We start from the raw sequence: 27,605 nt of genomic DNA on the forward strand, positions 1-27,605 counted from the left end.
ATTGAGAGTTTTTAAATGCTGGTGCTTGAACAGAGTGGTATAAGCCCAGCACTGTTATCTCCTCTGCCGGGTAATGACCGAGGTCCATTAGGCACAATGAGGTGGTAGCCTCAGTTGGCAGAAGCTGAGATACAGAGGGAAAATGTCAAGGAAGCAAGCTAAGTGCTACACAACCTGCCCTACACCCTCTTAAGCATCTTCAGATGTGTCAGGCAGCTTTGTGTTGCCATTATTGTTGTAGGAAAATGAGACAGGCAACCACATTGTCGTTTGCATATCTGGTGAAGGGTGCTACATGTCTCAGACAGCATGATGTGATGGGCCAGCTGGAAATTGGCCAACCATGATATTATGACTTCAAAGTATTAAACTAGCATGTCTTAAAAATGCACCATACCTAACCCAATCAATGGACATTACGAAGAAGATAACATGCAATTGGATTTTACTAGGACAGCCATCTTTGCTATTCTATACAAGCTAATGTTCAGTATAGGAGATGATGAAGAAGAAAATCCTCCATTATCCCAATATCTTGATTTCTTTCTGTGCCTTAAGAAGATTGCCCTTGCTGTTCCAAAACAGTTGTGTAAGATTATCTCTCATTTCCAAACACAGAATTTCCATATTTTATTTGTTCCAATATACTAATATAACTAAACACTATTCTCAGTGATGAACAGATATACATAATTTGGGGCAGGGTTGGGCAACAGTGAATTTTCCTGTGTTTTGGCTTAAAATTGCCAATAGACTTAACTGCGTTATCAGTTCAAAAACATTGAGAGAGCACTGTTACCAAAATCTTAACTAAGAAGATTAATTACTACAATGTTATTCAATCTTTTCCATTTCAGAAAATGCTCCTCACATTTATTTAAGTCAACTAGACTTTGCATGTGTTTTCTAAATGCATCTGTCCATTGCAAAGTGTATCTGGGGCATGTAAATGATCACTTTTCATATGGTACATGTCTATTGAGGCTTATAGTTGTCTAATATAAAGTAAGAATTTATCTAATGTTTTCTTGCAGGTAGACATCACTGGGAAGGATTTGTAGCTTGCATTCATGCTCACTCCAAATAACTTAGTCAGCATTACTGATCGTTTTATGGAGGAATTCCTAATGAACTGCCCAGCAATTGATTGTTTTGGAAGACAGTTTTAAAACTATATTCGGGATAATTCATTTGAAGTGGCCAGGAAAAGGAAAGCATCAACTTCCAAATGTTTTAAAAAATGTAAAGTTGACTTATGGTGACCCATGAGTTACAGAGTTTTCTTAGATAAGCAATATTCAAAGGTGCTGTGCTGTTCTTATGAAGAGTGATAGCAGGCTATTAAACACAGGGAAATACATAATGAAGCACACAAATATACATTTGGCTTGGAATGGAAAAAATGTTCATTAGTTAATTGAATTGTTTTTTGTAATTATTTTTAGAACAATTGCCGGCATGGTGAAGTGGTTTCAGCATTGGGCTAGGACTCTGAAGACCAGGGTCTAAATCTTGGGCAAGTTGCATGTTTACAGCCTACGAGAAAGGCAAATCATCTCTAAACAGATCTTGCCAAGAAAACCATTAGTTGGAAATGACTAGAAGTCACAAAATATGTTTTATAATGCAATGATATTTTTGCTTTTTGATGGTTCAATATGTGTAAGCTTTGTTTCATGCACAATTTGTATGTAAAATTACCACCAGACTTTGTGTATAAGGTGTGATACTCAACTTGTACAAAACAAGCAAAATTTAGCACAGTTGTTACATTTTGGTAAATATTGTTAGTTATGAATGATGTCCTCCATTTGCTGAGACCTTGCTATTAAGTAGCAAGCAGTCATTTTAAAACATTTGTCCAATATATTGCACAGTGAAAAACACTGGAGGTATGAACTGAGGATACAGTGTTTCTATCAGATTAAAGAGATGTGTATGACATTTTTTCTTTCCCTAGCTCAGTTTTTTGTGGGCTTAATTTGAATGGAGGAGAGGTAAAGCAAGGTGTCAGATAAACAGAAGGGCATTTCTAAAAATGTGGTCATGCTGATTTTTTCCCTTTGAAGAATTACACATTTATTATTGCTTTCATGGCCTACACAGAGAGAGATTTATACCTATCTGCCTCACTATAGTGCCATGACTAAGAAAGCTAGACACTATGAATACTGAAAGGGCCCTGAAGGTGGGCATTTCAAGATTATTTTGCTAATGCACTAAGTACTGTTAATTAATTAAAATCTACCTATAACCTGTTAGACTTTATTATAGGCTTGTCTACACTGGTCCTATGCCCTGGGTCCAATCAGAAGTCACTCCTGTGTATCCAAATGAGACTCAAGGACATCTGGTTGGTAATGCATTGTGAAATGAATTAACTCAGTTTTACCTCATGATAGAAGCCAAGGAATGCCTCGCACATTAGGGAAGTGTGGAGAACTGGACTAGCTCTAATTAGAACTAGTTCCACACAGTCAGGTGCCACCACACCCTTTTCCCAGATCTGTAGAGTACAGGAAAATGCAGACAAATTGGGACCATGCTGTCTCTGTCACAGTGGCAGATGACTTAGAGCTCCAGAAAGCTCCTAACCATCTCTGAATGCTTTTGCTGATGTCAAAAGGTGACCGTGTGATCAAGGAAAAGATAGGGGATCCCCTCTTTCTCCTTAGTTATGCAAGTGCCTTTGCAGTAAAGGTGCCTGGTAGTGACCAGGAGCTCTCTGGAGCTCTGCATCAGCTGCCACAACAACAGTGACAACAGTCCAGGTAAGGTTGAGAGTCCAGAGAGGCCAAACCAGGCTCAGCCTGACTAGACAAAAGTTGCAAAGCATGTAAACAACTGTTGAATCCAGGGCCAGTCCAAAGCAGCAGTGACCATGCAGATGAGCCCTGCATGATTGGATAACAATTTGTCACTAGGCTATTAGATGGCAGAGAGTAGACTCTTCAGAGTAAACGATTTATTGAGGATTCAGATGTGTTCTTAGAAGTAAAGTGTCTCCTCATGAGGGAGAAGCTATGAGTTCTTAATATTTGCATGTACATATGGCAGAGGTCAGTGCTACAAAAACCTTCACTTTTTGTTTCTCCAAACATTATGCTATATGAACAAGTTCTTAACTTTATTTTTGTACCCCACCTCCATCTCCTGGAAGTGACTTGGGGTGGCTAGCATGGGGCCAAGCCCACGTAAACACAAAATAGCAAAAAAAGAGAACATAATAAAACATAACTTAAAAACAAAACCAAGGTTACAAGAACGAGCTGAGCCAAAGTGCAAGAGTGTAAGTTGTAAACCCAATGGGTGAGGCAGATGGGTAAAGTGCTGTGTTTAAGAGAGGGCTAGGAGTGAAAGATAAAGTTATTTCTGGCTGATGGAGCAGAATAAGATACATCAGACATTGTGATTGTTATTGAGGGGGATTCATTAATCAGACTTCAAAGGCACACTGAAAAAGCCAAATTTTTAGATTTTTCCTGAAGGCTGACAAGGAGGGTGCTTGCCTAATCTCCCTGGGGAGAGAGTTTCAGAGCTGAGGGACCACCACGGAGAAGGCCCTCTCCCTCGTCCCCACAAGCTGTGCTTGTGACAGAAGCAGAAGAGAGAGGAGGATCTCCCCAGAAGATCGAAGAGATTGTGTAGGTTTGTAGGAGGAAATGCTATCATGAATATAGGCAGGTCCCGAACCGTTTAGAGTTTTGTAGGTAATTGGCAGCCAATGAAGCTCCTTAAACAGGAGGATTGACTGTTTTGGTTAGTAGTCTGGCTGCCGAACGCTGGAGCAATCTGGGCCATCTTCAAGGGCAGCCCCATGTAGAGCGCATTGTAATAGTCCAATCTAGAGGTAACTAAGGCATGGACCACTATGGCCAAGTCAGACGAGGTACAGGTGCAGCAGGCGCACAAGTTTTAATTTGCAAAGGCCCTCCCAGCCACTACCGTCACATGCGCATCAAGCATCAATGCTGAATCCAGGAGGACCCCTAAACTGCAGACCTGTGTCTTCAGGGGGAATGCGACCTCATCGAGCACAGGTTGCCACCTATACCCTGATCTGACGTACGACAGATCTGGAGGACCTCTGTCTTGTCAGGATTGAGCTTCAGCTTGTTCGCCCTCATCCAGCCCATCACAACGGCCAGACACTGGTCCAGTATCCAAGAGGCTTCCTTGGATTTCGGTGGAAAGGAGTAGTAGAATTGAGTCTCATCTGCGTAGAGGTGGCACTGAACCCTAAACTCTGGATGACTTCATCCAGCGCTTTCATGTAGATGTTAAAAAGCATGGGGGACAGAATAGAACCTTGCAGGACCCCATAGGTCAATGGCTAATAATAATAATAATAACAACAACAACAACAACAACAACAATAGTTTATTTTTCTATCCCGCCACCATCTCCCTGAAGGGACTTGGGGTGGCTAACATGGGGCAATGCTCAAAACAAAAGCAGAATAAAACACAACAAATATCAAAACAAAAACAATGATGACATCAAATAAAATAAACAATTTAACATTTTAAATACAATAAAACACATAAAATCAGAAAAATGGGTAATGATACAACATCAACCACTAAAGATAAAAGGATAAAATGGCCAAGGGTCCAAGCAGGTGCCTTCAAGTTTCACCAACTGGGAGCTGCCCTCCAGGAAGGACCAGAACCACAGCAAAATCATGTCCCCGAGAACCATCCCAAAAAGCTGACCCAGAAGAATACCATGGTTTACAAATAATGCATACACCCTTAGCAGGATTAAAGATTTCAGTACAGGCAGTTCGCAAATTACAAGCATCCGACTTACAAATGACTCATAGTTACAAACGGGGATGAGATAACAGGACATGAAAAGAAATCAACCCCTAGGAAGGGAATATTCACTCCTGGAAGAGTTATCATGGGAAAAAGGTGTTCTCCACTGAAACTTTCTCACCAGTCCTTGTTTCCACAACAAGCAAATTTTTTCAAAATCTAATTATCACAGGGACAGAAAGTGAGGTGAAATCTTCTGAGCAGAGGTACCGACAGCAAAACAAATACCACAGGGATGTTAACCCTTCCCTGTGCTATCCAAAGCTACAGTGTGGGGGTGGGGGTGGGGGGTGGGTGGAGTTACACTTTAAAATTTACTTGTTCTGATTTGCATACACATTCAAGTTGAAAACAAACCTCCAGAACCTTTTCATAACTTGGGGGCTACCTGTAATAGAGAAATGGGAAGGAAAACGAGACACTCCAGTGAGGGCTTTTATCCCAGGTGATTTTGGTCCAAACTGTAAGTATAGTTTAGTGAGGAGAGAGATAGACTAGACAGAAATTAAAATGGTGCTAAGGAAATAACATTGAAACCATTCTGGAATAGCAGGTTTGAGTCCCAATGAAGTTAACAACATTTGCTAAAACACATCAGGTACATAAAGGAGGGGTGATTATTGCGATCAGAGAGAAATAAAACATAGGAGGTACAATGGATAGTAATCTTGTTATTGTAATGCCCATTCATAAACTACTGCTGACAACATAAATATACTGTCTCCAGCCCCTTCCACACAATTGTATAAAATCCACATTTAAGTGGCTTATATGCTAGTGTGGGCTCAGATAATTCAGTTCAAAGCAGATATTGTGGATTATCTGCCTTGATATTCTGAGTAAAACAGCCATATAACCCAGAATATCAAGACAGAAATCTTTATATCCAAAGATCTGATCCCAGGTTTTCTGCTTTAAACTGGACTATATGAGTCAGTACTGTCACATAATCTGGGATAAATGAAAAACCTGGGATCAGATCCTGAGATATAGGGCCTGTTTGGAAGGGCCCTGGGACATGGTTGAAATGCCCTGATTTGAAAGGCTGCATAGTGTATGCAGTCCTGTCTGACACAGGACTTGGATGGATCCAAGTACCTATTTATCTACTCACATTTCTTTGTTCAATCTGCTAGGTGGGCAAGAAGCTGGGGCTGACCTGGGCCTGACTCACTCTGACCTGGGCTTGAACTTCCAACCTTTCGATTGTCAGGATTTTCTTCAGCTTAGTGGTTTATCCTGCTGTGTGGCCCCTATAAGCCACTAATGTAATGTTTTGGATCTGAGAAGTACCTGCAAATTGCAGCATACCTGGGCATCACATACAATATAAAATCAGATTTAAGCATGAAAAAATAGATTGGAATTTGAAAGTGTTACTTTCTTTAAAACTATGCCGCCCAGAATCTCCCTGCCACCAAGACACTGGGATTTGTGTCTCACCCAGAAAAAACCCCCAAGTGTTTCCTTATATCAGTTCACTAATAGCCAAGGGAGCCGCGGTGGTGCAATGGGTTAAACCCTTGTGAACTGCTGACCTGAAGGTTGGGTTGCTGACCTGAAGGTTGCTGGTTTGAATTCGCGAGACAGGAAGAGCTTCTGTCTGTCAGCTCTAGCTTATGGGAACATGAGAGAAGCCTCCCTGTAACACATCCAGTCATCCCCTGGGCAATGTCTCTGTAGATGGCCAATTCTCTCATACCAGAAGCGATTTCAAGTTGCTTTTGACACAATAAAAAAACTAATAGCCAACTAGCAGACTAATTTTTTACACATGCTGTATACACAAGCCAGTATTATGAGTGTTATAATAAAGGAGAGTGCATCTAAACATATGACATTATTCCAGTACATGTCTGAGCTCTGCAGGTCAATTCATAATTCCCAAACTGCATTGCACTGTGAGGAGCTGCCTTGATAGATGGTTCTAATAGTAGGAGTAAGAGGCACTGCTGCAATCATGTAAATCTTTCTGTGTGCCTAAAAGCACACTTTGATCAATATATAGTTGGCATTGCTATGAAAATCCCATCATAAATTCAAAGGAAATTCAGGAGGAAGGTTTTTTTATGAAATTAAGAATAGATTTTTGATAGGATTGACAAATTGTCAGTCGAATTTCACCCATCCCTGGGTATTCTACAGCTTTTTGGAAATTGAGAAGAGAAATTGTTTGCTAGGAGTGCTATTATACAAAGAATGGAGCAAAATACCTGAATTTAAAATACGTTTTGCTTAGGTTATAGTAAGAAATTGGTTTCCTTTCCATTCTGAGGGAGAATTCAGCATAACTAAAACTTTGCAAATGCCTATATTTAACAGAAATGGCTCCAGCGAAAACGACCAACTCCCCTTCTCTTATTAAGGTAAAGATAAAGGTTTTCTCCTGATATTAAGTCTAGTCGAGCCCTACTCTGGGGGTTGGTGCTTATCTCCATTTCTAAGCTGAAGAGTCGGCATTGTCCATAGACGCCTCCAAGGTCATGTGGCCGGCATGACTGCATAGAGTGCCATTACCTTCCCACTGAAGTGGTACCTAATGATCTCACATTTGCATGTTTTTGAACTACTAGGTTGGCAGAAGCTGGGGCTAACAGTGGGAGCTCACCCCGCTCCTTGGATTTGAACTGCTGACCTTTCGATCAACAAGTTTACCAGCTCAGCGCTTTAACCCGCTGTGCCACCGGTTGCTCTTTCTCTTATTACATAGGACCGTTCTTCATGAAATGTTTCAGTTTTGATCTAAACTAATTATCTGATTTGCTTTTAATTGTTCAAGGGAAATTAATTTACTTTGAAGTTTGTTCTGTGTGTCAACTAAAATGAATGCATGTAGTCATTTCCTTCCCTTTTAGCTGAGGTAACTTGCCTCTGTAAAGAATTTTGAAAGTCAGAGAGCTGCTTCTGATAAGACAGTTTGTATTTGTGAATATATATTTTTTGATGTGCTGGAAATAATTTCACTAAAAACACTGGAACCCTTCTTTCAAGTGAGGAACTTGCTGGAAATTTAGTTAATTATACTGAGATGATCATGGGGAGAAGAAAATGTTTAATGTCATTTGGAGATGTACTTCACAGCTGCAGTGATTCAGAAGAGATGTTGCACCTGCTGTATCCATCAAGCTGCCACAAGTTTGATGACCTAGCTGTTAAAGAAGAAGTGGGAAAAACCCTAAGCAATGACAATCATTTCCTATCATAAATACAAGGAAAATGTAGAATATTTGGCCTAGTTTCTAAAAGCTTGGTTTCAAGAAACATAATTGGTAGACTGGGTTAGCTTGTGAAAGGAAGAGCTTGTGAAATGGCTTTTAAAAAGTCATACATTAGAGTTATGATACTAAGACTCAAAAGGCTACCATTGCGATTATAATCCGAGGGCCCTTCCCCAAACCATATATTCCAGAATATCAAGGCAGATAATCCACAATATCTGTTTTGAATTGGGTCATATAATCCAGTTCAAAGCAGATAATGTGGAATTTTATTCAGCTGTGTTGAAGGGGCCAAAAAGCTTTCCATCATTTCTCAAGAGTTAAAATCCTCAATTTTTAAAACAATCTGAATGCTACAAACTTATCCCCATATCCTCCGAATGATAGTGGTAACTGAAATGGTTGCATGGTGGAAAGAGATGAGTTATTCCTCAAAAAAATTACAATTGTAATATAATTAAGTTTTGGCCTAGTTGTTGAAAAATAGATTAATTGTGAGTAACTAAACATTTAAAGTGAGTTATTTCCAAAGCTGAGTTACAGGGCAAACATTGTACCGCTTTATATCATTTGTTTTCATCCTTAGGTCCTTGTTATGTTTTGAACAGTGACACTTAGGGCCCTTCCACACAGCCATATAACCCAGAATATCAAGGCAGAAAATCCCACAATAGCTGCTTTGAACTGGGTTATCTAAATCCACACTGCCATATATTCCACTTCAAAGCAGAAAATGTGGGATTTTATTCAACTCTGTGGAAGAGGCCACAGTTTCTAACCATAGACCATTCTGGCTAGAGCTTCTGGTTGCTAACATTTGAAACATCTGAAAGAGTTTAGATTGAGAAATAGAAGATCATTGATTTGCTTTTTAGTGTATTTTTTAAAAAAACACTGGAGTCTAGCAAAATACAGAAAACACTACACGCCATTACTGCCTTGAAGCTGAGAGTATTTCACAGTGCTAATTAGGCAGAAAGGAAGAAAAATGTAATGGAAGAGGCGTTGTGAAGAGATAGAAAAGGCGTTTCTAATTTTTCTTTAAATAAATAGTGGTATACACATGATTCAGCCATTGTTAAAGCAATGAAACTGTAAGAATCAATTTTATACTTAAAACAGGGAATATGTGTCCCTTCACATGCCATTGGCTGGAGTGCCTATCATCTCTGACTACTAGCAATGCAGGCAGCGGTGATGGGATCTGCATACCAAAAGCATCCTAAAAGTCTCCATAATTTGAAGGGGCATCCTGTACTAGGAACATCTGGTAGATTTAAATTTGCCAAATTTAGGAATTGCTAATCTAACAATTGACTATCACACTAGAGCATAAATCCACTTTAAATCTGGTTTCTGCCTCCTGCAGAATTCTGGGGTTTGTAACACGTTTTATTGATTAGCCCATCGGCCATATCAAATCATTTAGCACATAGACATACGACATACAACCAACAGTACAACAGAAGTTAAAATAAGCTGTTAACAAGGTCCCGATCTAGATCGAATTTCTGCATCACATTTACAGTTTACCCCAATCGATTCCAGATATGCGGTTGTCAGCTGAGTTGCTTTAAATAGGCAAAGGGCTGCTTTGTATGTTATTTTAGCATTTTGGCTGGCCAATAAAAATGTAGTTTTCATATAAGGATCCCAGTGTGTTTTGTGTATATTGTATGGCCTGAGGTATTGGTTTCTCTTTCTTATACAAGTTTCAGCTGAACGGTACATGTGTGATATCTTCTACCTCTGATGCTTCACAGATACAAAATCGTTCATTGTATGGAACTTGATTAAACCTTTCATGTCTGACCATTGTATCTAGCTGATCAAATCTAGTTCTAGCAAATACTCTCCTGAGGTGTTCAGGCATTTCAATCTTTAGGTATTGGGCAGTTTGGAAAGTATGTTTAAAATGGCTTATCCATTTCAATGAGCCAGCTTTACTGAGGGCAGCAATGTCTTTCTGGGCTTCTATATCCAGCGTTTGTTGAGCAACCATTTTTGGCTCCAGTTCTTCTAGGAGATTTGGATACAGAATCAGGTGTCCACAATTCCTAATGTGTTTTGTCAATTGAACTATCAAAGAGATCTGATGTTGATTTTCTATCTGCTCTAACAGGCACAGTTTTGGTAGTCTGTCATTTGCCATAGCATTCAATTTTACTCAATAGTTGTAGGCCCTAATTTTGGATAAGCCATCAACTGTATATACTCCAAGTTCTGCTCTTACTGTGGCAGCTGGGGTCATTTTGTCCACTCCCAGAAAACTTTGCAGGTGCTATGATTGTGCTTGCTCTAACAATGGTACCTGGTTTAGACCCCAAACTTCAGCTCCATATAAGAGCATGGGGGTAACCTTAGCCTTATATACTTTAAGGAGTGGGCCTAAAGATTCTGGATGGCAATGATTTGTTGGCTATGATTTGTTAATTTAAGCAGTACATTTGCACGTGCTCTTGCTCTGACTGAGCATCTTTGATAATGTGGGAACCAAGAGCCAGTCTCAGAAAAAACAATTCCCAGGTACGTAAAAGTGCAGACTTGCTCTATTGGTTCACCATCCAGAAGCCATCTATGTCCGTTACGTCATTTGCCAAATACCATTATTTTTACTTTGATTTATTAATAATTAGAGTGTTGTTATGACAATAAGAATTAAATATTTTCAGCAACCTACGTAGCCCAGCTTGCGAATATGACAATAAAATCATGTCATCAGCATATAACAAGATTAACATCTTGCTATATGCTGATGACATGATTTTATTGTCATATTCGGTATATGTACCTCTGGGTCCTTCAGCTGTTCGGGGAGATCATTTACATATGGGCTAAATAACAGTGGTGCTAATACACCCTTGTCTTGACCCATTTCTACACTGTTTGTCATGGCTCCTTGCGTCCCAAATCACACTTTCAGGTAGGTGTTTGTGTAAAGTGCTTTGATCAGTGCCAGCACCCTGGGTTCCATATTGAGATCAGTTAATTTCTTCCATAACTTTTCTCTATTTACAGCATCAAATCCTGTGCTAAGATCTATTCTGGGGTTTATAGTTGGTGAGGCCCAGGACCTGTTTGGCTGAGCTGTTTAAAGTCCCCTTCCTTAAGTGGATTTAAAGTGTATTGAAGCTCTAGTGTGATGAGGTCCTTAAAAGACATTGGGTTTTCCCGAAATATTCTGAGAACTGAAGTAATTCTACCAGATTGTGGCCTTATTTTCTTTTCTTTTTTCAGGAAAATAATTTTGTAATTGATAGTGGATATTGTGGTTAAAAATGAAAGTATTAGAGAAATAAAGTAAATGGCTTAAGGCAATGCAGTCCACCTCTTACTACTCATTCTACTTGTGCTGGCATTTTCTTGTCTCATACTGCTCAGCTCCGGTCAGGAGCCTGGGAAATGAGAAAGCAAGGGAAGAATGCTATGGGTTGCTTAGAGTAGTGTGTACTGCTAACCACTTATATCCCGATTCATCATGAATCTGTTCAGTCACTTTCCCAAGCTATCCAAGCTTCAGCATATGATCAAAGACAAATGAACAATGCCTGCACAGCTTTGGCATAAGAACATAAAAAGTGTCATGCTGGATCAGGTCAAAGGCTTATCTATTTGAGCCCCCTATGCCCACAGTGGTCAGCCAGTTACCATGATAGGTATGCCAGTAGGGCATGAGTGCAACAATACTTTTTCACATTTTTGCTTCAGCAGCTGATACTCAAAGACATGTTGTTTCTGGAGAGAATACACACGCATCATAACTAGTAACTACCCCTACAGGCAGTCCCCGAGTTACAAACATCCAACTTACAAATGACTCATAGTTACAAAGGGGGATGAGACAACAGGAAGTGAAAAAAAATCTACCTCTCAAAAGGGAATTTTACTCCTGAAAGAGTTATCATGGGGAAAAGGTATGTGCACCGAAGTTTTATCGTCAGTCCTTATTTCCACAAGACATTTATTTTCAAAATCTAATTATCACAGGGACAGAAAGTGAAGTGAAATCTTCTCAACAGGAACACAGACAGCAAAAGGGTTGTTCAGCCTTCCCTAAGCTATCCAAAGCTTTTAGATCTATAACTATAACTATACATATAATAAAAGTGAAAAATGTGTATGTGTGTATGTGACGGAGGTGTCCACTTACACAGGCAGCCTCCTGCCTCCACATACAGCTATAGTTCCCACTGAGCAGGAGACACCAATGGCCTTCCTGCCACTGACATGCAGGTTATAGTGAGCACCCTGAACATGCAGCCAAACCTGCCACTGTCCTTCACCAGCATCATTCTGTCCCCCACACAAGTGAAGGCTTTCATACAGGGACAGTTTCATCCTAGATGTTCTGTTTTTCCTCCAGAATGGACATCCTAGGGTTCCTTAATTTGCATGACTCCCTCATTGCCTCTCCCTTAACCCTTTCCTACCTTTTCCTATTGCATATAGTTAACAAAGAAGTTGATCAGCAACTAAACAAGAAGTTTCTACCATGATTTACAGGAGTTGTACTTGACCTACATCCAGGGAGCAATGTTAATCCAACCAATGATGGATCTAGACCAAACTTGCCATTGATGACAGGACTTCCAGTACCTTCACTGATACTGTAACCCACCCCCACCCCCACTGACAATGGACCAAACTTGGCACAGAGAAGCTACTGCAGGTGTTAGTGGGAATGTACCTTGATTTTGGGAGCTATAGTTCACCTACATCCAGAGAAACTGTGACCCCCATAGACAATAAACTGGGTTCCCAAGCTAGCATATATTATATATTTGGCTGGAATTATACTTTTAAAATGTACCTGTTCCAACTTATATTGAATGAAGTACTTCTTTTGATCTCTCCTGAATTTCTTTTGATTCAGCATCAGTTGGGCAACCCCAGTCATATGAAAGATACACACTTTTTTCCATATCAAGGATCATTTTTCACATTTGTCTGATGTCACCCCACATCTTTTCCCTCACTAAACAACCCTGAGATGCTGGTCTTCGGGTTCTCAGTGGAGAACACTAGACATCACATCCGTTTTTGCCTTGCTAAGAACCCATAAGGATATTATTTTGGTATGGAAAAGGATTGTAATCATACCTCTATGGAGAAGGAGGAGGAGCAGTGTCATGAATTAAAGGGAAAGGATTGCGCAACAACAATAACAAGAAATAGCTGAATAAAATTTCCCAGGTCGTAGCAGAAGGAATGCAACTAATTTGCCTTGGTATTTAAAAGGAACAATTAAGGCTTTGTTGCTGTTCTGCTTTGAGTTAAATGCACTGTTGAGTTTTTAAATATAATTTTAGAAATTGCATTAACTTTCTGTGTTTTACAGAGATGGTTGCTTAGATAGTGCACATTGTGTAGCTTTTTAAGGAGTAGAGGTGATGTGTATTTTGCAAATTAGTTGTTTAATTTTTAGGTATATGAAGTGCTAGTGAATGAAGTGGAACAGGTAGATCAAAGGAAATCCAGTGTATAAGTGTTTTGTTTCATTGAAACACTGAACCAATTGTGTGCTACAAAATACATCAAAGTGTCTTATGAAGTTGAAAAAATAGGACATTCTGAATTAACTTGACACCACAGTTCTTCCTACTTCCACTGTTGCTACAAAATCAGGTAGCAAAAAGCCATGAAATCAGAAGCCACAGCAATCCTGGACTTAGGGTTTCCATTTTAACTAGTGGGTTGAATTTTATGTAGATTCTAGAAATGACAACTGATGCCTATTACAATCTTCCCAGATGCCAAGCTTATGCCTTATAGGAGCAGAGTCACAGAGAAAACGATTCCTTCAAATTGTTTTCTGAAAAACAAGCTTGCCCCTACTTTTGCCAGTAAGTGACATCTCATGCCTGTAACTGACACCATGATATTTCCTCCTTCAGTTCCAGTTTCTAGCTCCTTGGGTAAATATTATAATTCTCCATGAATGTTTAACTCAGTGCATTTCTGGACTTCTTACATCTTCAGGAAATAACACAAGTCATGGGGAAAATACAGCTGGATGCGGTGTATATACATTTTTTAAAAATGTAATGTATCTGTAAAGACTGGGCACCCATCTAGTAGCAGGGCTGTTTTGGTAATAATAATAATAATAATAATAATAATAATAATAATAATAATAATAATAAATATCCTACCGCCATCTCCCAGAAGGGACTTGGGGTAGCTTACAAGGCACTCTAGGGTGCACATATAACATACAACAGGTAAAAACGATACAAAAGTATAAAACAAGTCACGTAAAATTATAACAACAACCCCTTCCAACACATATAGCTTAAAATCAAAAAATACTATCTTAAAACAACAGTAGTTAAACTAACAGCTATCAGTTCATAAAGTGCAAAGTGTCAACTTCATATAGGCCCATTAAGCCTACTCAAGGTCAAAAGCCTGTTTAAACATCCATGTTTTCAGGTTTGAATTGAAAGATTGAAGGGTGGGGGGCTAGTTTAATCTCTTTTGGGAGGGTATTCCAGAGCTGAGGAGCCACCACAGAAAAGGCCCTCTCTCTCATCCCCACCAACCTCGCTTAAGATGGTGATGGGCCTCCCCTGTCGATCTCAGAGCCTACACTGGTTCATAGAAAGAGATGTGGTCATGAAGATAGGTTGGACCCGAAGTGTGTAAGGCTTTATAGATAACAGCCTGCACCTTGAATTGAGCCCAAAAACTTATTGGAAGATGGTGGAGCTGCTGCAACAGGAGCATGGTATGTCTGGACTCCTTGTGAGTAGACTGCAGCCCCAGGCCCTTTCCATCTGGGTGTGACTCAGCACTTCCTAGGAAGGACCATCTATAAAGCCTGAGTCCACAAGGCCCTGGCAGGGCTGAGAGGCCTGCTGTTGTGCTGCAGAAGAGGCCAGAAACATCTCCAGCCAGTCTGCCTGTTGCTGCCTCTGGACTCCTTGCCTACTGCCCCCCTCCCTTTTTCCCAGCGCTGGCCTACTGCCCTCCTCGCTTTCCCCAGCATTGGCTATTGAGTGGTAGAGTGGTATACTATAGGAAGGTTCTCTGAGAAGGTAACAGGAAATGAGTTGGAAGGAAACTTCAGGGAAGAATGAACTCGCAAACCTATGTGATCTGCTGGGAAAATCATTCAATACCGTCTTGCAACAGCTGGAAATACTGAACTTGAAACTTGACCATCTCTTCAAAGGAATTTCCCTGATTGTAAAAAATCCTTCTCCTACGGACATTATAACAACTATATCAACCAGGCCCATTAACATGAATAAGGAATTAAGCTCTCTGGAAGGCCGTGGGGGAATTAAGCCTAAGGAGGAGAAGGTAGTCGTCGGATCAGGCCTTGGAGTAACTAGAAAGGGGGGTGGGGCCTTATCTAGGGGAATGAGCATGGGGAGGATGGATAGGAAGGATACCAACAATGCCCTGCAGAAGCCGAATAATGAGCTGTCCTCTAAATTGGTTGAACAACCTTTGGATACTTCCTGCAATTCTCAACATCTTTTACGAACAAATAAGGTTGCAGTGGAAGTTTCAGACTCATTATTGAATAGAGGCAGGTGGACTTCTAAGCGAGCGGTCCAGATATCTCTCTCTCAAATTTTATCCATAAGCCGGTCGGAAGTGAAGATTAAGACTATCGACTGGCTTTGTAGGGAGTACCAATCCTGGAACCGCTCCCTGTGTCTTATCATCGGCTTGGAAGATAAAATATTAAGGGATAAATTGTATTTGTGTGGGCCTAAACTGCAACAGTGGGGCATCACTCTTAGGAGGGTGCTAGTAGACCCACTAATTCGCCCCTTGGACATCGGGCCGAGTATGGATGTTCAAGATTCCCCATTGCGAAGTCATGCTTGTTCTACCCCCCAGTCCCACAACAAGTCTCCACTCTTGTCTAGTCGGCTTACTATTCATGATGAGGCCAAATCAATCGATGCCTCTCTCCCAATAATGGAGAGAAGCTCCTTTTGTAAACAAACAAGCACTTTTGGAGGCTTTCCTTTCCAGGACAGTTGACTAGTCCCGGCAACTGGCAATTCCGCCCAGTTTTTCCATCAGGGGGAGGAGGGCTTGACTGGAGGTGGCTCCATTGAGGTGATATGGGGGAGGAGAAAGCACAGTCACCACCAACCCAGGGAGAAGCGCAACAGAGTTTTTGCGACCCTGGAGAGGATTAGGTGTGGTAGTCTTCAGGACAGACCCCCCAACCTTAAGGTCCTGCTTTTGAACGCCAGATCTGTCAATGGTAAAACAGCTGTCATCCAGGATTTGATCCTGGATGAGAGGGCAGATCTGGCATGCATCACCGAGACATGGCTGGATGAGCTGGGAGGTGTGAATCTTACCCAGCTGTGTCCTCCTGGTTTCGGGGTGCATCAACAGGCCAGAGTTGGGGGGCGGGGAGGAGGAGTTGCGGTGATCTTTCGGCAGTCCATCGCCCTGATCAGATGCGCCGTTCCACAATCCCCGAGGTTCGAGTGTGTCTTCCTGAAGGTGGGAGCCCGAGACAGCTTGGGGATTCTGTTGGTGTACCGTCCACCCCGCGACCCAGCAGTCTCTCTGTCCGAGCTAGCAGAAGTGGTCTCCAATGCGGCCCTTGTCTCCCAACAACTGATAGTTTTGGGAGACTTTAACATTCATGCCGAGTCCACATTGACAGGTGCAGCTCAGGATTTCATGGTTGCCATGACAACCATGGGGCTGTCTCAAGTTATATCAGGGCCCACACATCAGGCAGGACACACCTTGGACCTTGTTTTTGTTGTGGACGGTGGGACAGTCAGAGTGGAAGAGCAAAACATTCTTCCATTGTCATGGTCTGACCATCATCTGATCTGTTTAAGTATCGCCGTGCCTTCTAACCTCCGCAGGGGTGGTGGACCCATTAAGATGGTCCGCCCCAGGAGACTGATGGATCCGGATGGACTTCTGAGGTCTCTTGGGGATCTTCCTGTCCTGGAGACTGGCGATCCTGTCGATGTCCTGGTTGATCGCTATAATAGTGAGCTATCAAGGGCATTGGACACGATCGCTCCCGAACGTCCCCTCTCACTGCGTAGAGTCGCGTCGACTCCTTGGTTGACCGAGGAGTTGGCTGTGATGAAGCGTAGGAGGAGGGGACTAGAGTGCATCTGGAGGAAATCTCGGGACGTGTCCGACCAAGCACGGGCTAAAGCCGCTATTAAGGCGTACTCCGTGGCTCTGCGAGCAGCCAGGAAAGTTTTCACGACTGCCCGCATAGCGTCTGCAGCCAACAGGCCATCGGAGTTGTTCCGAGTTGTGGGGGAGCTCCTGCGGCCTCCTGAGGTCCAGGGGCTTCCCGATGACTTGGCAACTGGGTGCAGCGATTTCGCGCACCACTTTGCAGGCAAAGTTGCTCAGATACGCCTTGAGCTAGACTCCAGCTCAATTGTGGTCTCAGCGGAGGTAACCGAGGTACCTGTCTGTTCGATCTTATGGGATTCTTTCCGGCTTGTTCTTCCTGATGACGTGGAGGGGATTCTTGGGTCTGTGAGGGCGACCACCTGCGCTCTGGATCCTTGTCCCTCTTGGCTGGTCAAGCTGGCCAAAGATGGGTTGTTGGATTGGTTTGTGACCATAATAAATGCTTCTTTGGTTCAGGGGTCGGTGCCATCCTACTTTAAGCAGGCGGTAGTAAAACCACTACTAAAAAAGCCTTCGCTTGACCCATCTATTTGTAACAACTACAGACCAATCTCCAACCTCCCGTTTTTGGGCAAGGTTCTGGAGCGGGTGGTTGCCACGCAGCTCCAGGAATTTCTCGATGACACTGATTTTCTGGACCGCTCGCAGTCTGGCTTCAGGCCTGGGTACAGTACCGAGACGGCTCTGGTCGCCTTGGTGGATGACCTCCGCAGGGAGCTGGACAGGGGGAGTGTGACCCTGCTGGTTCTCTTGGACATCTCAGCGGCTTTCGATACCATCGACCATGGTATCCTTCTGGGGAGGCTCGCCGGGATGGGGCTCGGTGGCACGGTTCTGCAGTGGCTCCGGTCCTTCCTGGAGGGTCGTTCCCAGATGGTGAAGCTGGGGGACACCTGCTCGGACCCCTGGCCATTGACCTGTGGGGTCCCGCAAGGGTCTATTTTATCCCCCATGCTATTTAACATCTACATGAAACCGTTGGGAGAGGTCATCCGGAGTTTTGGAGGGTGTTGCCATCTCTACGCAGATGACACGCAAATCCACTACTCATTTCCATCTAACTCCAAGGAAGCCCCTCGGATTCTGAACCAGTGCCTGGCCGCTGTGGCGGACTGGATGAGGAGGAACAAGCTGAGGATCAATCCTGACAAGACAGAGGCCCTCCTGGTCAGTCGCCCATCTGATCGGGGTATTGGGTGGCAACCTGTGCTGGACGGGGTTGCACTCCCCCTGAAATCACAGGTCCGCAGTTTGGGGGTCCTCCTGGATTCAGCGTTGACGCTTGAGGCTCAGGTGTCGGCGGTGGCCGGGAGGGCTTTCGCACAACTCAAACTTGTGCGCCAACTGCGACCATACCTCGTGAAGTCTGACTTGACCACGGTGGTGCATGCCTTAGTTACCTCTAGACTGGACTACTGTAATGCGCTCTACGTGGGGCTTCCCGTGAAGACGGCCCGGAAACTACAATTGGTCCAGCGCTCGGCTGCCAGATTAATAACAGGGGCGAGCTACAGGGAACGATCTACTCCCCTGTTTAAAGAGCTCCACTGGCTGCCGTTCACTTTCCGGTCCCAATTCAAGGTGCAGACCATCATCTATAAAGCCCTAAACGGTTTGGGACCCACCTACCTTAGGGACCGTATCTCCTACCATAAACCTGCTCGTTCCCTTCGTTCATCCGGGGAGGCCTTCCTTTCGCCACTGCCTCTGTCCCAGGCCCGTCTTGTGGGAACGAGGGAGAGGGCTTTTTCTGCTGTGGCCCCCCGACTGTGGAATTCATTGCCCACTGAGATTAGGCAAGCCCCCACCTTGTTAGCCTTTAAGAAAGATCTAAAAACATGGCTTTTCCGATGTGCCTTTGGGGAGTAAATGTAATATATTGCTCTGGCCATTCCCCTTGGTTTTTATCCTTTAGACTGCTCCACCATTTTATTTCCCTGTTTCCCCCTATTCCTATGTCTCTCTCTCCCGAGTTTTTAATTAAGTGTTCATGTGGCCCGCCCTGTTTTTTACTGTTTTCTCTGATTTGTGCTGTAATGTATATGATTATTTTTGCACTGTTATATTGTGTTATGATATGTTGTTTTATTTTGTTATATTGTATGGTGTCTGGGCATGGCCCCATGTAAGCCGCCCCGAGTCCCCGTTGGGGAGATGGTGGCGGGGTATAAATAAAGTTTTATTATTATTATTATATTAGCTAGCTCCAGTTAGTAATCTGGCAGTTGACCTTTGCACTAGCTGCAGTTTCCAAATCTTCTTCAAAGGCAGCCCCACATAGAGTGCATTACAGTGGTCCAATCTGGATATAACTAAGTCATGGACCACCATAGACAAGTCAGGCTTTTTGAGGTACGGTTGTAGCTGGTGCACAAGTTTTAAATGTGTGAAGTCCCTCCCGGACACCGCTAACATCCGAGCCTCAAGCATCCATGGTGAGTCCAAGAGAACCTCCAGTCTCCTGACCTGTGTCCTCAGAGAGAGTGTAACTCCATCAAGCACAGGTTGCCACTCTATACCCCAATTGACCTTGCAACTGACCAGAAGGACCTCTGTCTTGTCTGGATTAAGTCTCAGCTTGTCATCTAGTCCATCACAGCTGCCAGGAACTGGTTTAGGATCCAGGGAGCTTCCCTGGAACTTGATGGAAAGAAGTAGTAGAGTTGGTGTCATCTGCATAGAGATGACACCCAACTCCAAAACCCTGGATGACCTCACCCAGCAGTTTCATTTAGATGATGAAAAACATGGGAGAAAGAATGGAACCTTGCAGGACACCACAGTGATCCGAGCAGATGTCCCCCAGCATCACCATCTGGGTACAATCTTCCAGGAAGGAGCGAAGCCACTGCAAAGCAGAAGGATATCATGGTCAATGGTATTGAAAGCTGCTGAGATGTCCAAGAGAACCAATAGGGTCACACTCCCCCTGTTTAGTTCTCTGTAGAGGTTATCCACCAGGGCGACCAAAGCTGTCTCCAATCTGTGACCAGGCCTAAAACCAGACTGTGAAGGATCAAGATAATCTGTGTCTCCCAAGAATCCCTGGAGTTGGGAAGCAATCACCCACTTCAGAACCTTGCCCAGAAAAGGGAAGTTTGAAATAGGCTGGTAGTTATTTAGTATAGTTGGATCCAGGGATGATTTCTTTAGAATAGGTTTTACAATTAGATGGTAAATGTCCCTGGTCCAGCAAGGCATTAATGATCTTTGAGAGCTACTCAGTCAACCCCCCCCCCCACCCCCACTGTCAAGTTTGATAAGCCAGGAAGGGCAAGGATCTAGAGCACAAGTAGTTGTGCTCACAGCTTCAAGAATCTTGTCCGCGTCATCAGGCTGAACAGGATGGAACAGACAGATGCCTCAGATACATTTGTAGGAGCTACTATCAAGCTGACGTTCAGGTTGGAATGAACTTGAGCAACTTTTATTTGCAAAATGATGGGTAAACTCACCACATCGAGTCACCGCGCGATCAGGAGACTCCCTGGGAACCAGTGTAGAGAAGTTCCCTGACCATTCAGAACAACTCTGCTGATCTGTTTGTCGCAGATGCAATGTTGGCAGTCAAGAATGTTGCACTTGTTAAATGTACCAAAAAGCCAGCAGTGAGGAAAGGAGACAGAGAAAAGAGATTGGAGGTACACGTTCCATTTGGAGCAAGGCTGGGTTAGTTATCCCATCAGTGTGACTTCTGCATCTACTTGTAAAAAAAGGGCCCTTCCACACAGCTATATAACCCGGAATAGCAAGGCAGATAATCCACAATATATGTTTTGAACTGGGTTATCTGAGTCCACACTGCCATATAATCCAATTCAATGTGAATTTTACGTATCTGTATGGAAGGGGCCTAAGCATACCTTTCAACTGTCCTGATTTTGCAAGGAGAGTCCTAATAAACTCTCTGCTGTCTCACTTTTCTACTGCTTTTAAAATATCCCAGTTTCTCTCTCCTCTCACTTTCTTCCTTTGTACTAAGCTTTTCTCCATTAATACAAACTGGCGCAAAAGTAGTTCCAGGAAGGAAGAGGAGAGGAAAAATATAATGTCATACCCTCCAGCATTTCACAGATGGAAACTGGGGCTCATGTGATCAAGAAACAACAGAGCACGGCCAAGAGAGCAGGACCATACAAACTAGGAAATACTGCAATAGTTTGTTTTTACCTGAACCTGATGGAAAGGAAAAGATTGCATCCCTTTCAACTGTTCTGAATTGGCTGCTTTGGAGTGCTCCTATGCACTATTTTATACTCAAAACAGAGAGTGGAGAAATTTTTTGGTTGGACTACACTTGCATGTGTTCTTAACAAAACATTACTAGGGTTAAAGTTCTGTTCAGTGCAGACCCTGAAAATATTTCAGACAGATGCTTTTCTCTTTTCTTAGACTTGGTGTTTGTTATATTGGCAACTTTTCACTACTAAAAAAAGAGTGAACTTTTCCTTTACTGAGTTACAGTTGTACCTCAGTTACTGCAAAAGTAATTAATTACAAACAACTATTTATTTACAACAGATTACTTCCAAGCTCTGAAGTGGACAATTTCATAAAGAGAAGGATAGTTCTATAGATAACCAAAGCCATACAGGGCTTTAAAGGCTAAAATCAGGCATTTGAAATTAGCCTAAAAATCATTGAAAACCGGTCCATATCTTGCAGCATTAGTGATATTTTGTTTCTGTTATCAGTTAGTGGATCATACTGGTACAACTATAACTTCTGGAAATATTTCAAAGGTAGCCAATACATGGATCATGTTGCCTTAGCCTTCAGAAAACTTAAAACATGCACTATTTATGCTCTTGTCAGTCTTTGAGGGGTATATTTTATTAGCCTATTGCAGGGGAAATGACAACTTGGCATAATCTTTCATGCACTCCAGACCACTTCATCAAATACATGGAATGTAGCTTCATTTGGCAAATATTTCTGCACATGGTAGAATATGGAGTGTGGGGGAGAGTTTGTGCCAAATAAAACTTGATAGTCTTTGTGAAGTCAGAAAATTGAATTGTTTTGTCTGTCATGGAATATAGAAACAATTGGAGTGGCTGATATTATTGCTCCTGATATTCCTTTCCATCAAATAGAACCTGTGCACATTTTTGGTTTTTCATAGAAACAGAACTGATTGTGAGCAGCAGTGAAAGAAAGCATATAATTGATCTAATCAAACATCAAGGCTGACTGCTTGGCAATAACAGCAACAAGCACCGATTACTTCTCTATCACCATTTATGTCATCCATTTGATATGTTTCAAAGGATGAGTGGTATTGACTTTCTTTATGATCCACCTTTAATTTACATACTCTGCTTTTACCCATTAGGAATCTATATGCAAATGGAACACATAAGGTAGCGTCCTCCTAGGTGCAGCTGGAGTGGGTACAAATTGTCATATGTAAATAAGGAACCATCAGATTGAATTGTACTGGCACGTTACGAAAATGATGAACGTTTTGTAATGAATATTTATAAAAAGTGCCATATACATGAGAAGTTATTCTGCTAATACTTTCAACGTCTTAATCCACAAAGGCTGCTGGCCACTTAAATATTTAATCATATAAGGACATATACATGCTGCCCTAGGTCTTGTGCGTCATAATCTTCTGCTATGTAAAAATCAAATGTCATTTCAACCATATAATTTGTTTATTGAAACTGGGATGTCACATTTAGCTGAAGCCTTTAAAATTCATGCTCATTAGCTTCATTTGGGTACTCACATTTACAGTGCATGTGAAACCCAAGTTTAGTACCTAAGCTGACATTACTGGAGATCAAAAAGAAGGACATTTTTGCTCTGTTTATTGAGCTCACTGCACATTATGGCAGACAACTTTGGTAACATATATGTTTAGTTAGTTAATGAAGAAATTTTCTAGTGTTCCCCACTCCAACCACCTAGAATTCAAAACATGCTAATCATTTACAGGGAAAGATGCAAATTATAGAAATCAGAGGAGCAAACTGCATGGAGGTTAGGGGGATAAATAATGTCAAAGTTTCGTGCGTCTTCATATTATGCTAACAGGTTTATGCGATGGCATTGTTTAACAGTTTTTAGTTGCATTCGAAAATAACTGAACACATCAGGGTATTCAGATCGTGATCAGAAAATATACACTTTATTTGTATTCCGCTTTATTTCCCCGAAGGAACACAGAGCAAATTATAGTATACACATATGAGGCAAACATTCAATGTCTAATTATACAGTGAACAACAACAACACACAGACAAAGGGAAAGGCTTTTCATCTCCGTTGTCTGGAGGTGATGATTAACTTCAGCCATGGAGAGGTGTTCTTGTTCCATTTTTCCATACTGAGGAGCCTGTTCTCTGAAGACATCTCTGATCGTGTTGCCTGCATGTCTGCATGGAGTACCCTTTTACCTTCCCACCAAGGCAATACCTACTGCTCTGCTCTCAATGCATGCTTTCGAACTGCTAGCTTGGCAGAAGCTAGAGCTATCAATCAACTCACAACTCACAGCTTCAAACTGCCAACCCTCCAGTCAGCAGATATCATGCAGCTAGCAGTTTAACCCAGTGTGCTACCACAACCCCAATCAAAGGCCATACCAATGATTTAGTTCAGAGGTAATCAAACTTTTTCAGCCACAGAGCCATTTTTGAAACAAAAGTTTCTTGTGGAGCTCCAAGAAATGTTTGTTTCTATATATGAAAAAGTATATAACTTCAAGAAGGGTGATACTATATAGATATATACATTTATATAAGAAGATTTCTTATGAGTAGCTCCTATGTGAATGTTAGATAATTAAAATAAATATTTACATGTATACTACTAATCTACTGACAAAAGAAATTAACTTAAAGATATGTAGATAATTAACTGCCATCAAGGGTAGAAATTAATTAATTGATGAAATAAGAAGGAATATTATGCAGAGTTGGAAGAGTAGAGAAAAAAAGAAGGGACAATATAAGAAGATTAAAAAAATCAACATGGATCCTGAAGGATAATCTGTTACTCTTGTTAGAGAAGATGTCATAGTTGGAACTTTTTTATTTTACTTCACTTCCTCCCTATACTAAAGAATATGCATAAATATACTCCCTCCCTCTATGTCTTTGACCATATAATAGATTCATGTGTAGAACTATTTAACTAACACAGCTCCGAAACTTAAACACTATATTCCGTGATGTTTCCATCTTTTTCCCTTTTTAATAGCTTATTTGAGTTTTTTCCTCTTTTTTTGAAATCATTTTTATGGAAGATTTGTAAGCAAATTTTGTTCCACTTACATCTGGTATCTAATTTTTTTTCCAATACATTAAAAGAAGGTGAACAATGTGTCTTGAGGAGATTGTGGAAAAAAGGTAAAGGGTTAACGAAATAAAACAAAAAGTGAAAAGAAAAGATAAAAGTATAAGAAAAAAAGAAAATAATAATGACCACAAAAATATAGACATAGACCCATCCATATAGTAAGTGAAAAGTTGCTATATTTATCTGTTACTTCCAGATCCCCTGAGTGTCTCCTTTTATTTGTCTTTTAACATCTCTCTCTTTTTTGTATAGTTTCCTATATCTTTATTTAGCTTCGCCTTGGGGCTCTCTTTAGGTTTTACATGTATAGTAATTTTTTCTTTGTGTAGGTAGTCTATCAATATTTTCTAATCCGTTCTATTGGTTGGTGTTCTGTTTTGCAACAGTTTTTGCGTTAGCATATTCATTAAGTCTAGTGATCCATTTTTTGGTGGTGGGTATCTTTAGTTTTCCATAACTGGGCTAGAGTTATTCTTGCTGCTGTGGTGAGATGAAATAAAAACCTGTCTGCATGTTGATCTAACTGTATGTCGTAGATCCCTAGCAAAAAAGCATTCTTGTTTAAATTCTAGCTGTCTTTGTAGTATTTTCTCTTTATTTATTTACCTCATACCAGAATTTCTTCACTTTTTTGCATTCCCACCACATGTGCATGAATGTGCCGACACTTCTTCCCCATTTCCAACATTTTCCATCTGATTTGCCTTAGCAATTTGTTTGGAGTCAGGTACCACTTATAAAAGATTTTGTACCAATTCTCTCTGATCTCTGCTGCATATGCATATTTGAGCTTTCTAGTCCATATTTCCTTCCACTGTCTCATACAAATTGTAAGGCCTATTTCCCTGGCCCATTTTATCATAGCTTCTTTTACTTGTTCTTCCTCTGTTGACCAAGTAAGTAGTTGTTTGTATATTATTTTTATTAATTTGTTGTCTATTTTCAAAATTTTATCCCAAAATGTCTTTTCTATTTGAAATCCTTTCTGGTCTTCCTTATATTCTTCATTTATTTGGCAATATCATAGCCAATTTATAGTGGGGTGTAATTCTCTGATCTGTTCTTGTGATTTTAGTTTTACCTCTTGGTCTCTAATTATTAATAAATGTTTATAGGTTATACACCTATCACTGGGGAGTTCTCTTCTATGCTTTGCCTCTCCAGGTGAAAACCACATGGCGGTTTTAGTGTATAACCTGTCTTTATATTTGTCCCATATTTTGATTAAAGAGGCCCTTATCACATGATTTCTGATTTTTTTTTCTATTGTTGATTTTCCTTTCCACAAGTAGTTGTGCCATCCTCGTCTTAGATCTTCCCCTTCCAGGGTCATTTTTTTTTCTTGTCCCGTGAGATCCAGTCCTTAATCCATGTTAGAGCAGCAGCCTCATAATATAATTGTAGGTCTGGTAGACTCAGACCCCCTAGTCTTTTATCATCTTTTAGGTTTAGGTGTTTTATTCTTGCTTTTTTATTGCTCCATATAAATTTTTAATAGCTTTCTCCCACTTGTTAAATGTAACTTTGGATCTTATTATTGGTATTGTCTGAAATAAGTAACGTACGTCTGCTAGAATTTTCATTTTTACTATGGCTATTCTGCCTAAGAGGGAGAGGTTTAGATTTCCCCGCCGCTTCATTTTTTCCTTAATTTCTCTCCATTTCTCATCATAATTATTTTTAATAGCTGTGTGTTGCTTGTTGTTATCTCTATTCCCAGGTGTTTTACTTTTCTTACAATCTCAATGCCTGTCTTCTTCATTAGTTCTTCTTTCTTTTCTTTTGGTATGTTTTCTGTTAACATTTTAGTTTTTTCCTTGTTAATTTTAAATCCCCCCACCTCTCCAAAAGTCTCTAGTTCATTCCACCATTGATTCCATTGGTTTATCAGATTTTCAATTATACATACCATGTCATCTGCAAACATACATACTTTATAATTATCTTTTTTTATCCTTAGTCCCTTTAGGTCTTCATTTTTTCCTTATTCTTGCTAGCATGATTTCCATAGTCATTATAAAGATCAGCGGTGATAGGGGGCAACCCTGCCTTGTTCCTTTGTGTAAACTGATTTCTTTAGTCATTTGACCATTAATTATTGATTGTATTTATAAAGTAATATCCAGTATCCAGCTCTTTGAATAATTCTATTATAAAGTTCCAATTAACTTTTTTGAAGGCTTTCTCCGCATTGAGGAAGAGCAAGCCAACTTCTTTTTGCGTGTTTCTATCATAATGTTTGATTGTATTTATGATGGTCTTCTTTTTCCTCTTTTTTGAAAACTAAATGAAAACTTATTTACACAAAAAGAAAGAAAAAATGAACAAAGTTCATTTCTTCACACTGAACATATCTCATTTGTAGTGCAAAAAAGAAAATAAAAACAATACAATATTTAAAATGAAGAAGAATTTTAACCAACATAAACATAACACTATTTCTGTGGAAGACCTCAGGGGCCATCCAGTCCATTCTCCTTCTGCCATTCAGAAAATGCACAGTCAAAGCACCCCAACAGATGGCCACCCAACATAATAATAATAATAATAATAATAATAATAATAATAATAATAATAATAATAATAATAATAATAAAGAACAAGGTTTGGATCATTGATGTTGCCATCCCAGGTGACAGTTGCATTGATGAAAAACAACAGGAAAAACTCAACCGCTATCAGGACCTCAAGATTGAACTTCAAAGAATCTGGCAGAAACCAGTGCAGGTGGTCCCGGTGGTGATGGGCACACTGGGTGCCGTGCCAAAAGATCTCAGCCGGCATTTGGAAACAATAGACTTTGACAAAATTACAATCTGCCAACTGCAAACGGCCACCCTACTGGGATCTGCACGCATCATCCGAAAATACATCACACAATCCTAGACACTTGGGAAGTGTTTGATTTGTGATTTTGTGATATGAAATCCAGCATGTCTATCTTGTTTGCTGTGTCATACAATATAATAATAATAATAATAATAATAATAATAATAATAATAATAATAATAATAATAGGCAAAGAGCTGAGGGAAAAAAGTTTTGGGGGTGAGGAGACAGGAGCAGGAAAGAGGAGGGAAATCTTGGAGGGGAAGGGAAACATGAA

The 27,605-nt window shown here is 41.0% G+C and overlaps 1 protein-coding gene across 5 annotated transcripts in view; it reads left to right on the forward strand.

Annotated features, from left to right (window-relative positions):
* gabrg1 (gamma-aminobutyric acid type A receptor subunit gamma1) overlaps window positions 1–27,605 on the forward strand; it is a 137,951-nt gene that overhangs the window by 7,001 nt on the left and 103,345 nt on the right. For 2 of the 5 annotated variants that reach the window (XM_062981630.1, XM_062981631.1), the window contains exon 2: window positions 1,446–27,307. The exons of the other annotated variants lie outside the window; for them this stretch is intronic. In XM_062981630.1, coding sequence (XP_062837700.1) covers window positions 16,700–19,057 — 2,358 coding nt within the window. In that variant the 5' untranslated portion in view covers window positions 1,446–16,699 and the 3' untranslated portion in view covers window positions 19,058–27,307. Of the gene's footprint in view, window positions 1–1,445; window positions 27,308–27,605 lie in introns of those variants that run through there. 5 annotated transcript variants of the gene reach the window in all.

The sequence above is a fragment of the Anolis carolinensis genome, chromosome 5 (genome assembly GCF_035594765.1).
Source record: "Anolis carolinensis isolate JA03-04 chromosome 5, rAnoCar3.1.pri, whole genome shotgun sequence".
Taxonomy (NCBI): Eukaryota; Metazoa; Chordata; class Lepidosauria; order Squamata; family Dactyloidae; genus Anolis; species Anolis carolinensis.